Here is a 12,415-nt window from a genome sequence, read left to right on the forward strand (position 1 = left end):
AAATTAGCCAGAAATATGATATAAATGTTAAACAAAACAAATAAACAAAAGTCATCTCATTGTGTTTTTCATTGGAAAACATGGTCGATCGAAGAAAAATTCGATGGTGAAAAGGAAAATTTTTAATTTTTCTGAGAAATTAACAAATTAAAATGTGTGAATATGAATGGATTTTCGCTTTATTTGGAGCAAAATTAACTAAATAATGAAACTGTGGTATAGAAAATATATAAATATAATTATTTAGTACTGTATTTATCATGATGACAATGGCGTTTCCATTTGGAGCAGGTTTTGAATTAGCTTAATTTACCCCATGTTGATAAATAAAAGCAAATGTAACCAAACATTCTTTTCTTTTCACCTTTTACATACTTTTTGGATCATGATGCTGTTTGAAGCAGTTGCGTGTTGAATTGAAGCATAGATACACTCCGCATGCTTCACATTTACAAAAGGTCCTGCTGTCTACTTTATTTTTCGTATAACACAGGTGGCACCGGCTTCTTATTTTTATCCAAACTGGACAGTGCTGGAGGGGTTGAAGTAGTTCATTAGAATGTCTAATAGTGGGAGGCGCTCGTGTCCTACTCCTATAATCACCAATGAGACACCTAGCCACTTCCTGTCTGAACTGCAGCAGTGTGAGTGATCTTCCAATGTTTTTGTCCTGTGACATTTCGTTGTAAACGATGCACGCGTTGTTTATACCAATGTCCAGAATATCAAAGAATAATTTTAGGTAGAATTTTGCCGCGCACTTTCTATCTTGCTCATAATATGACTTTTTCTGGTCCATGATATCCACCCCATTCATGTGTTGATTGTAAGTGTGGACAATTTTCAGACAATTTAGCTCCAGCTTCTGTGATGTCCCAGACTGCCGTCTCTGCACCTTCACCATTTCTGTTGGCGACATATAATTTGAGAGGAGCATGACCGAGCGATTGTCCATCCACTTTACACATACAATGCGTCCTGAACACTGCCAATCAATGTGTCCTCTCTTCATCTTCTTATCTGGATTCAGTTCTGGCAAATTTTTGCGATTTTTTTGTACGGTGCCGCATGCAAATATGTTTTTTGCAAGCAAAATGTTAAGTATTTTGTAAGTAATCAAGTTTTCCTGAGATACCCTTTCGGCTTCCGCCACATTAACGCCTTCTGCCATCAACACGTTCTCATCAAATCCTGCAAAACACTCCTCATCATCGCTATTGTCCGGAAAAAGTATGCAGATTTTTGACTTTTTCGCGACAGTGGGGATGGTTTCGCCTAGATCTGGGTTCAACTTTTCCTGGGATATTTCTTCATCATCTCCGACATCTACTTCGATGAGCTCTCTATCCTGAAATGCTCCAAAACACTCCTCATCATCGCTGTTGTCCACAAAGACTATAAAGGTTTCTTCACCATGAAAATCTTTCATTGAAGCTGTCATCTAAAATCTAAACAGAAAATCCAGAAAATATATTACGAGACACACAAGAAAAAGAGAAAATCACTAATATTACCTTTTCTGTACTTGTTCTTGGGGCAAATTGATGGAAAATCAAAGCACGCAATTCAGTCAAATATTTTTGGAAGACCTTCAGATCGAATTAGAAGACATCATAACCTCAAGTTGTCACACCAACTCACCATGTTGAAATGTTTTTATAGGGTTCGTGTCAAAAAACAATTGGCGGGATAACCTTACATTTTTACCTCAAAATCCTTGGGGACGAGAATACCCATCAAGTTTGAACAAGTTTTTTGAAAATTTAAGAAAGAATTGTTTTTCGAATTTATGCAATCTGTAATTGTTAGTTATCATACTCATTGGCCCCGAGAGGTTTTTCCTTATTCGGGTCTAGAAATATCAAAAAAGTCACAATATGTGCAAGGAAGCAGAAAATCGAAAATTCACGATTTTTGACTAAAAATATCTTAGCTCAGGAGTTAATTGGGATCCTGCAAAAAATATCCTAGATTTGGACATCCTTCTAGTTTGTAATCATCCATAAGAATCGGAATTTTATCTATTCTAAGTAGTCTAAAAAAATTCTTTTTTCCATGGGTACCCAGAGTCCCAAAGGAGACGAAAGAGTTAATTGGTACAGCACTTGCCTTTGATGCAAGTGTCCCGGGTTGGAATCTCCTTTAGGTTTAAATAAAAATGATTAAACCTAAATAATTAAATTTTATATAAAACCTAAATAACCTAAAGATATTGCCTAAATAATTAAAAGTTAAAATAGATGTCCCGAACTCCCCTTGCGGGAAGACTTAAGTTCCTCTAAGGACCGCTATGCCACCATTATTATTATTTACATAATGTAAACCTTCCAGAACAAATATCGAACAGAGTTATTGTGCATTAGCAAAACAATTGCAAAAACACTGTTTATTTAGCTAAAATTGTAAATGGTTAGGGTAAGTGTGCCAAATTTCGGCATAGTTGCATGTAAGCACCGAAGTCCTAAGTTTGAAATGCAATATTTTTAATTCATATTGATATTTTTTGTTACTTCCTTTTCGGGAGGGTTGTGTGGAACCTTTAAAACTAATTTATCATCTTCCTAAAATATTGGAAAATTAATAATTCTGACCACATTTTGTGACGCAACGGATAGAAAATTTCAAAACGTCAAACGGAACGAGTTTAATATTTATTTTAATACGTTTATATGACCCACAAAAGCCCTGAGATCTTCCGTGTAATTTGTCCTGAAGACCTGAAGAGTAGCATCTCAAATTTACGCGCAGATTCTCGTAGCAATTTGCCCTTTCTGAACTCTTCCAAGGCTTTTTCCACATCATCTTTTTCATAAAAGCGATGGTTTTTTTCTCTGGACATTGTAGAACTCAGAAATTGAAAAAAACATAAAATGAATAAGGCATTTACGAAAGCAAAAGATGTTGCCGGAATAGGCAACACTACCTCACCGGAGAGACGCTCACAAAGTATATACTTTTTTACGCGAAATTCAGGATCCAGCTAGAAAATTTCACCCGAAATTTAAAGATTGATTCACTATTAACATAAACAGAAACAATCTTTAATGAAAACTAATCAATTTTCATGAAAAACACAGAAGCCTTCTGCACTTCACCACAAATCGTAAGACTGCTAGAAACACAAGTGATCTGTCACATTTTTTGTAAGACTCTTTCCACACTGAGTTTTTAGAACGCAATTTAAATTCAAATTATACCTAAAATTTAACGGTCTTTGTGTTAATACATCCTAAAATGAATAAATATTTAGAAGCAAAATGAATTCATTGACTATTCGAAGATAACATACATAATTTTAATTAATTTCTTTCCATGGCCGAAATTACACTCAAAGTGACCGAAATTAGAAGCTGGCCGAAATTTGACACACTTCCCCTATAAGTTATAACTCATAATCCACATAACAGATTATAGCCCATCTTTTATATCCTAAATATCCAAAGTTCCCAGAAAAAGATCTCAATTACTATAAACTTATCTGGTCTTATCAGTGCTTTTTTTGTCGCGCGTAGACTTCTTGATCTTTTCATTCTACTGGGCGTGTAAATAGGAGATATGGATGAGTATATATGAGACGATGTACATAGAGTTGAGCATACTATATAAAAAGACTTGTTATTTTGAATTACTAATCAGTCAACGAGTCATTTCAGTCGAGTCTGTCGTGTTGTGTCGTGAGTGCAGTCACACAGTGTTTAGAATCGTTCCCAAATGTGTATTTGTTGAGTTGCTTGTCGCCAACATTATTCAGTTGAACAGTTGGAGTCGTCCAGTTGAGAACGGTCAATTAAGCAATTGAGTGTTCGGGGTATAAGTAATATAGCAATCCCCTAGGAAAGAATCAGTGAAAGTGTCTAAACAATTGCACATCAGTGTTTTGTCCCACTTTGGATCCATCGGGCGTTTAATTAAGAGAAAAAGTGATTTTGCAAGAGTCACAAAATGAGTCAAACGGGAGATAGTTCAACAACAACAACCACTGTAACCACATCCCCAAATGGTACAGCGAAACATCATCAAGACTCTGATACATCATCAGAGACAGAAAGTGCAATGGCCATGAATGAGAATCAGAGTCTTCTGCCACATTTGGAATCATTTGATCGCATGATGAAACTTCCGGTTGTTGAAGCCGCATGGAACCAAAGTCAAGATGTCTATGGAAAGGTTAAAGGTAAGGGATAATTTACAAAAAAAAAATTAGAAATAGAGCTAAATTTAAAAATATTCCAGAAACTTTTTGATTTATTAATTTTTGACCTATTTGATCCCAAGTCGAAGAATTTTAGTATCTGTTTGATTACTATGTATGAGACCAATATTTTTCACTCAACATATACGAACATACACACATATGTTCCTTTTCAATATTCATTTACAACTCTTTAACTCTTTTATGTATTTTATTAACATGAAGATTGAAAATGGCATTTTTGCTAACTAAGAATATATTTAAGAAAAAAAAAATTGGTCAGCAGAAATATTCAAAATGATCAGTATTCTAGTTTAGTTTGGAATGTAACTTCAAATATGCCAGAAATCTCTATAAAGAGATTGTCAAGATTCCTAGCTAAATACCTTGAATGGTAATACTATTTAGAATTTCATACATTGTTTAATGAATACCTAATTTTTTATGCTTAAAATTGTTGTGTTTATTCGGAAAATTGACCGAATTTGATTTATTGACGAAATTGAATAGGATTTTGTTCAATGTATCTTAACGCAAAGTGTTTTTTTTGCATTGAAAAACATTATTTAATTAACGTAAAAGAAAATAATCAACCCAGAATTCCGGGAAAAACAATTTAGAGTTTAGACTTTAGACAACTCCTAAAATAATTTTAAAAAAATCAATTAGTATTTCAAAGTACTCTAGAATTACTTAATAAATTAATTATTACTAGACTATTCAAGTTCGGATTTTTAAAGTGGTTTTTCCACAATTCTGAATTGTCCAGAATTCCAAATTTTACTCTATTCTTTTTTTAATTTAGAAAATACCATTCATATTATGAATAAAATTCAATTGCAATTTAAAACTTATTTTTTTTAGTTATGCTAATTAAACTCCTGAAATTTTTTCAATGAATATTTCTTAAGAAAATGATAATATTTCTAGATATTTTTGCTGGATTAAGAAAAGGTGTACTTAAACTTTCATTCGCATTTAATCATTATTTAAACAATTCTATGACCCTTCCTTTTAAATTTTTGAAAAGAATGATCTTACAGAAAAAACTTCTTTATTTTTTAATAACATGTTAAGTTTTTAAATCATCACATTAATTCTTTAAATCGGATTCGCATCGTCCAATAAAAACATTTATTTTGAAAATGCCAAATTTATTAAACCCTTAAATTCTCACGAATTTTAAAATTAATCGAAATGCAATTACAAAATCGAGATGCAAAATTTTTAAAAGTATCAAAGATGGGACATTTTAAAATAAAGGATATACTTAAAATATACCCGGTAAATTGTTTTATTTTTTTATCAATCTAATTTAAAAGAAAATTAATAATTAAAACACAAAATAAATACTATTTAAAAATGAAATCGTAAAAATTCGTCTCGTATTTATCATTTCGGCTTGTCAGAATAGAAATCGAATAAGTCGATTTTTTGCAAAATTCGTTTTTTCGCTTTTCGGGTTCTCCTTGACGCCCTCAACCTTCCCTTTGAATATTATACCGGAAAGTTAGTTAATTCTCAAAATTATTGGAGTTTCAAATCCCAACGGCGTTATCACACTTGCACATTAAAATTTTAATGTGACTCACATTAATTGTCGCTTGTGAGCGTCCAAATATGTTATTTGTGTCTTTGAGTCACTTAATATTCGGGGTTTTTCTATTTATTGATAAAGAAGTGGACTTGGCCTGCAAAAATAAGTTTAAATTTACCTAAAGCATAAATATTTTTCACATTAAAAAATTAAAGAGAAAATCGCATTAATTTTTCGCATTAATGCTATAAATCAATTTATATCAAATTTTGCGGGCCAAGTCTCAATCAACAAATAGATCAAATTTTGAATAAACTTTTATCACTTTGAAATATAGACGTTCTTAATCAAATTAATATTAACATTTTTCGTAATCTTCTGTCCATCCAAAAAATGGAGACAGTCAATATCATGATTTATCGCTGACTCATTAAAACGTAATTACAAGATCTAAATATTTGTATCTAAATTTTGAAAGTGAGGTAATTCTTTTAAATATTAAAAAAAAAATATAAACGTACAACTTAAGCTGTATATGTTTTTTCTTTATCTTTCTACCTTGATTTTCTCAAAAAAAAAAACTTAATACTTTCATAATATTCTTCCTTTAGAAGTGTTGCAATTGAGAATGATCATTTATTTTGCTCATAAAATTGATAAATGTGCCTCTTTTGATAAACTCCATCATCGACCTCTGCTGCTATCAGAAGAATTTTTTTCGATGTGACGAATGCATTCTTAATTTCATTTCATTTAGCGTTCTTGCTGATACAGTATCAGCTATTACTCCTCAAGCCCATTGAAATGGATTTTAGGACTATATCTACGTTTAAAGCACTTCCCAAAATAAACCAAAAAACAAAAAAAAACTCCTCGTTAAATGAACAATTATATTTCCTAAAAGCCTAAAAGACAAACACAAATTATAAAGAGTGTAATTCATGTCCTAAAAAAAAATTTCTCCTGATAAAATTTTATTTTGGACTTTGTGCCATTTATATTTAATCAAATGATAAGTGGATGGTAACACTTATCGCATTTTATACATATTTTTTCTCTGATCTATACAATAAAGAATGTGTGTGTAGTCATAACTTTTTTTTTGCGCTCTTCTCTATATAATTTTTCCTTGAAAAAGACGATTATATACGCAAATATCACCACAAATGCCAACCAGAACGACTTTAATTTACTATCACGGAGCCTTATAATTAAAGCATATTGAATGCAAATTTTTGCCTGAAGTTGAGAGAAAAAAAATAGCAAACTAAATCACATTCTATTGTTACTTTTTTTGTTGTTGTTGTTCTCTATAATAGGTTCAAATGCAATGTTCAACTGGGCTTTCAACACTGCCGAGGACGCACTCCATGGAGCCATTCATTTTACTGCACCTTTCGTGCAAAAATTCGAACGTCCAATCCATCTTGTGGATCAGACACTTGTCCGAGGCATTGATAAGTTGGAAGTGAAGGCACCAATCATCAAAGAACCACCTCAGGAAATTTACAATCAGGCCAAGTCAAAGGTGATCGAACGGGTTCAGCCACATATCAATAAAGTTTGCTCACTGAGGAGTGCAGGACAACAAAAGGCAGCATCTCTCAAGGAACTGTCCTGGGCTAAAGCCAATGAGGTTTTAGCGACACAGTATGGAAGCATGGCAGTGTCAGGAGTTGATACGACTGCTACATTGGCTGAACGTCTTCTCGACTATTACTTCCCAAGGGCGGAAACAGACATTGAAGACGATAACGGTGAGTTTTTTGTACTTATGTTGTGTTTAGTCATCTTCCTTTTGGAAAGATGGTCAAATTGGACATGCCAAAGTCCAAAAGAACAAAAAGATATCAGAACTTCCTCTTAAACTAAGAGATACGATATTGTATTACTATGCTCAAAAACTTAACATTAAAAAATAGGGAAGGGTGGGGTAGTTCATACATGCAGTGCTTTCGAAAATTAAGATTTATCGAACGAAAAAAGAAATGAGTGATCTGATATATCAGCGTTGAAACGGAATCCAGAAAGCTCAATCCTCCTTATTAATTTAGTAATATAGACCATTAGGGGAGACTGAGGCAAAATTTGTCAAAATGAAAACTTCAATATTCACTATTTTCTAAAATAAAAGAGACTGAGGCTTGAAATTTTTATTATAGATAGCCTTCATGAACCTTCTTAAACTTACAGAGTTTCAAGAGATTCGAGGAAGGATTATGTAAAATAAAAAAATCGGGGGGGGGGGGGGGGGGGGGGGTGACATTAGCTCTGAAAAATGCGATCGATTTTAGTGTAATTTTTCCCTGTTTTCGTACACATTTCACGAAATATCTCCAAAACTACGTAGGTTGCCAATTTAGGGTTTTCGGTTGCCTCTTCGTTATTAAATTGACTTTTATTTTGTATTAGTATTTTTTACTAATTCATTCTACAATGACAGAAAACAGCTAATAAACTCAAAAGTTTTTTCGGCTCACTAGAAACATATGGGAAAGATAGGAAATGTCATGCCCCTGAAAAAAATAATGAATTTTTGAGCCTTGAGCCCTATTTTTGGAATATTTGGCTTACAGAAAATATCAATACAGATTAGCTCAATTTAAGCACATTTCTCGTTAAGATAGAGAAAAATTATCTTCGTCAAAGTTGTAGAAGAATAAATTTCCTATAAAAATATGTCTATTTGATATTTTTATCGTTTGCGGGAGTAAAACGTCACAAATTATCCGAAGACTGACAAAATTTGCCCCAGCAATTTTGGGAATCTACACAAAATCGACTTTTAGAAAATGATTCGAAAATCACATTTCTTTCGAGATAGAAGATAGTCTTCTGCAATATTGTAGAGCAGTAAATTTCCTATAAGACTATGCCCATTAACATTATTATATGTGTAATCTTTCACACTACTATTATAGTGTTAAATTTGGAAAAAGTGTTTAATTTAAAGTTGTTAAATTTCAAGTTGTTGAATTTAAAAATTGTTGAATTCTGTATGTTGAATTTTCATTTCATTTCGAAGATTTTGATCTTTTGCCTTTTTAGACATTTCTAATGTTTTATTTGTGTAATCTGGATTTCCCCTAATTTTAGGTGATTACATCTGATGCTCAGATCTTCACGATATACTTATTATGCATATAAATATTTGAAGTTCTATATGACTTTTGCCCAATGAAAAGCATTTCGACTGAAGTATAAGTCTTAAATGGAAATTCAACAATTTTTACACAATTTTTGTTTAAAAATTCAACAACTTTTGTCTCAAAATTCAACAGCTTTGGTTGAAATACACAAGGCTTCACACTAAAATAGTGTGAAAAATTCTGATCAAACTACAATAGTTTTAATTTTTTATCATGTGTCAAAAATACCATAAGAATAATAATAATGTGAAAAACTATAATCATACTATAATAGTGGTAATTTTTAAAATTTTTCAAAGGTTTTAAATTACAAAACATTGTTGAACATTTTTTATGACTATAATAGTGAGAAATTTTACACAGATCGAAATTAAATAATTAAATTATCCGATTTTACACTATTATAGTGTTAAAATTTTACACATTTGTTTACTGTGTGGTTGAACAAAGATTTAGGTTATGTTAAACCTAACCTCGAATCTTTTCACGTAGCAGAATTGTCAAAATCTCTTAACCTGTCTTTCAAAGAATTTTTAATCGATAGATCAGCTACAGTTCGATAGTTAAGCTTGATACATAACCTAAAACTTTTCGTATTTAACCTATTGGACAAATAAGATAATTAAAGCTAATTATTTACATTGATTCTTAACCAGTCAATCAGTAGAGCTACAGCTAATTAAAGCAGAAAAAACCAGCATTAAGCAACGAAAATAATAGAAAAATATAATAAAGGATTAAACAGAATTTTTGAAGCTATTTATACTGCCACATTTGAATTGATATTGCATTCTCCAAAAATTAGTTTTTGGAACAATTCCAATATCAATCTCAATGACCTCATTAAAGCCATCTATACCGACTTTGAACAATTGCAACCGAATTTGTTAAATTAGGACCGAATTACTCAATCCAATGCGATGATGGTGTAAATGACTTCTGTGAGGTTAAGTCTAAAGTAATTTAGTCACAATAACCGCTCTAAAATTAACTTAATAAAGTAAAATACTTCATTAACTTTGAAACGTGTAGGAGGAGCTTTGATATAAAAGAAAAACTTAATATTTGATGGCAAGGGCACGAAATAATGGCGGATTTTTTGAGGTTAAGTTTTACGATGCCTTAAATGCTAACTAACATTAAAAACAAAAACCTTAAATTTTCATAATCTTCCTTAAATAAGAAAACGTTAAATTCTAAAGGCAAAATATGAATCTTTCAAATGGAAGCCGTAGGGGGAAGTGGGGCACTTTTGAATTAAGACAGCTTCAAAATTGGGCTTTTTTTTCATTTTTAATTGGAATTTGACCATACTGTGATATTATTTAGCTCCATAAACCAATTTTGAGGCTAAATTGCATTATTATAAGCCTAAATTCCTTTTAAAAAGAAGAGAAAAAAGTCCAATTTCAAACGTACCCCAATTCAAAGGTGAACCACTTCCCTATGTTTGAATTAGGGTGAAAGGAACACCTATTGACACTTTAAGAAATCGTGTCATGACTTATTGACGCCCTACTCTGTACCATTTGGAATACAGTAGAGTCTCTCAAATCTGAATCTCTCAAATTCGAACGCCGTTTGGATTCAAAATGTCAATTGTGAGGTTATGTTGGAAAGTTCGTATTCTCCGGTGAATGAAAATCATATATGTGCTTCTTCCTGAATGTTTACATACATTATTATCGTATAAAATGAAAAGGAAGTATGTTATCACTGAAAATTGCGAGAAAGTACGAGAACTTGATTCAAAGTACAATTTAATCTCACACAAATTTCGTTAGTTTTGAAAAAATCGTTCGAATTTGGGAGGTGAGAAATGTCAAAAATACCCCTCGAGCGTTCGAATTTAGAAGACTCTACTGTACGAAATTTGAACACTTAGGGTAAGTGTGCCAAATTTCGGCATAGTTGCATGAAAGCGCCAAAGTCTCAAGTTTGAAATGTAATATCTTTAATAGAAATTGATTTTTTTTTCATTCCTTCTATTTAAGAAGTGTCGCTTCGAACCTTGTAAAGAGTTTATCGTCTTTATTTACTTTAAAATCATTCTTAATATAGATTTTAAAATGAATAAAAATGTAAACATAGCTTTGGTGTCTTATTTCGGCCACCTTCATTCTCATAGTTCTTGCCCTTCGGGAATTCTTCAAATGTCTTTTTCACGTCATCTCGTTTGTCGAAGCCACGTTTTTTGTTATTCTTTTGCATTTTACAATCTCTGGATTATGTAAAAACTAAAAATTCATGGAAATTTGAGGAACAAAAAAGGTGGCCGGAATTTGGCACACTTACCCTATCCTTATTGAAAAACTAAGGAAAAAACGTCACATTATTTACAACTTATTAGATACTTATTAGAGGTGTTTCTTCGCCTTCGACCCTATATGGTTTTTTTTTAAATTTTTGTTTCCAAAAATAATTGATTTATAGGAACATAAAACCCGAGTCATTTAACTTCATTGCGGTATCATTGGCATCATATTGCTATTAAAAATTCTTTTCTTTTGTGATTCACACAACAAATGATCGTCTTGAGAACAGTTTACAAATAAACTGCCATAAATTAGCGGCGTAATGCCTGATAACCGTGATAAATGTGTCATAAGACCCCCAGACAAAAATATTTACTAAAAATACGCCTAGTGTTTTCTGTCCTTGAAAGCAATAATATTTAACGCTATCTTATTTAAATACCCATAGCTCCAATTTCGGCAACAGAGGATCCAGTCCTGCATACAGTCCAGACAGTTGGTCGTCTGTCCAATAAAATTGCTAGAAGAGTTTACCGCACTGTGTCGAGGCAGGTGAAGATGCTGAAGAAGGAAGATGTCCATGAATATGTTGCGTCACTTATTGCCGTTCTCCGCCTAACGCAGTATTTGAACTTTATCAATGAGAAGATGACATCGATACAGCATACGGCGAGCACGAGCAAGGCCAGCAATGGGCAACCAGCTATGATAAAAGATAAGGAATAGGAGGAGATGCTATTAATACTTTTTTTCTTAAAAACCCATCAAATAGTCACAAGTCACCTTCAAATGCGAATGACATCACATAAAATTAAAATAATCTTGTCTGACAAACGTGATCTTTCCTCAAAACAGTAAATAAGTATGATTTACAATTATACCAATGAGTTAGGGGGTATTCCATTAGTGTAGTTAACTCTAGAAATATATTAGCACTTAAGAAGACTCTTTTTCTATTTTGTTACAATTTAGTATCAAAATCGTCATAGTTCCTAAGGTCATTTGAAAAATGTTGTTGTGAAAGCATTTTTTTTGTAAGTTAATTATTATGGAAAAAATAAAAATGAGATAAGCAAACATGAAAAATATTTTACTTGTAATACAAAAATAAAATAAGAAAAAGTGTATTGGAATAAACATCCAAATGCCAATTGAGTTAGCGATCTTCAACTGACACTCGTGCTTTTTTTATTAGAGATTTTTTTTTCCCATCTGTCTCAACACAAATGTAAAATCTTCCCATTCTATCGCTAGTGAAGATGCGGTAGAAGATTCACAATAA

At 32.1% G+C, this 12,415-nt stretch overlaps 2 protein-coding genes across 2 annotated transcripts; one reads left to right on the forward strand and one right to left on the reverse strand.

The window, feature by feature from the left end:
- Positions 1-473: 473 nt before the first annotated feature.
- On the reverse strand, positions 474-2,076 carry LOC129805165 (uncharacterized). Its single transcript, XM_055852920.1, has 3 exons — positions 1,515-2,076; positions 604-1,448; positions 474-532 (listed from the first exon to the last, which is right to left on the reverse strand). The coding sequence occupies exons 2-3, from the start codon at positions 1,439-1,441 to the stop codon at positions 474-476; spliced, it is 897 nt and encodes a 298-aa protein (XP_055708895.1). The 5' UTR covers positions 1,442-1,448; positions 1,515-2,076.
- Positions 2,077-3,494: 1,418 nt separating this feature from the next.
- LOC129806365 (lipid storage droplets surface-binding protein 2) lies at positions 3,495-12,210 on the forward strand. The gene is made up of 3 exons (XM_055854920.1): positions 3,495-4,174; positions 7,049-7,486; positions 11,582-12,210. The coding sequence occupies exons 1-3, from the start codon at positions 3,943-3,945 to the stop codon at positions 11,857-11,859; spliced, it is 948 nt and encodes a 315-aa protein (XP_055710895.1). The 5' UTR covers positions 3,495-3,942; the 3' UTR covers positions 11,860-12,210.
- Positions 12,211-12,415: the final 205 nt, after the last annotated feature.

This window comes from Phlebotomus papatasi, chromosome 3 (assembly GCF_024763615.1).
Source record: "Phlebotomus papatasi isolate M1 chromosome 3, Ppap_2.1, whole genome shotgun sequence".
NCBI classification, from domain to species: domain Eukaryota; kingdom Metazoa; phylum Arthropoda; class Insecta; order Diptera; family Psychodidae; genus Phlebotomus; species Phlebotomus papatasi.

Excerpts from the sequence above, each read along its gene's own strand:
- LOC129806365 (XM_055854920.1), top strand. The coding sequence starts at position 3,943 with ATGAGTCAAACGGGAGATAGTTCAACAACAACAACCACTGTAACCACA. Across the intron at positions 4,175-7,048 it reads TGTCTATGGAAAGGTTAAAG|GTTCAAATGCAATGTTCAAC; the intron begins GTAAGGGATAAT and ends TCTCTATAATAG. Across the intron at positions 7,487-11,581 it reads AGACATTGAAGACGATAACG|CTCCAATTTCGGCAACAGAG; the intron begins GTGAGTTTTTTG and ends AAATACCCATAG.
- LOC129805165 (XM_055852920.1), bottom strand. The coding sequence starts at position 1,441 with ATGACAGCTTCAATGAAAGATTTTCATGGTGAAGAAACCTTTATAGTC. Across the intron at positions 533-603 it reads AGTGGCTAGGTGTCTCATTG|CACTGTCCAGTTTGGATAAA; the intron begins GTGATTATAGGA and ends CAACCCCTCCAG.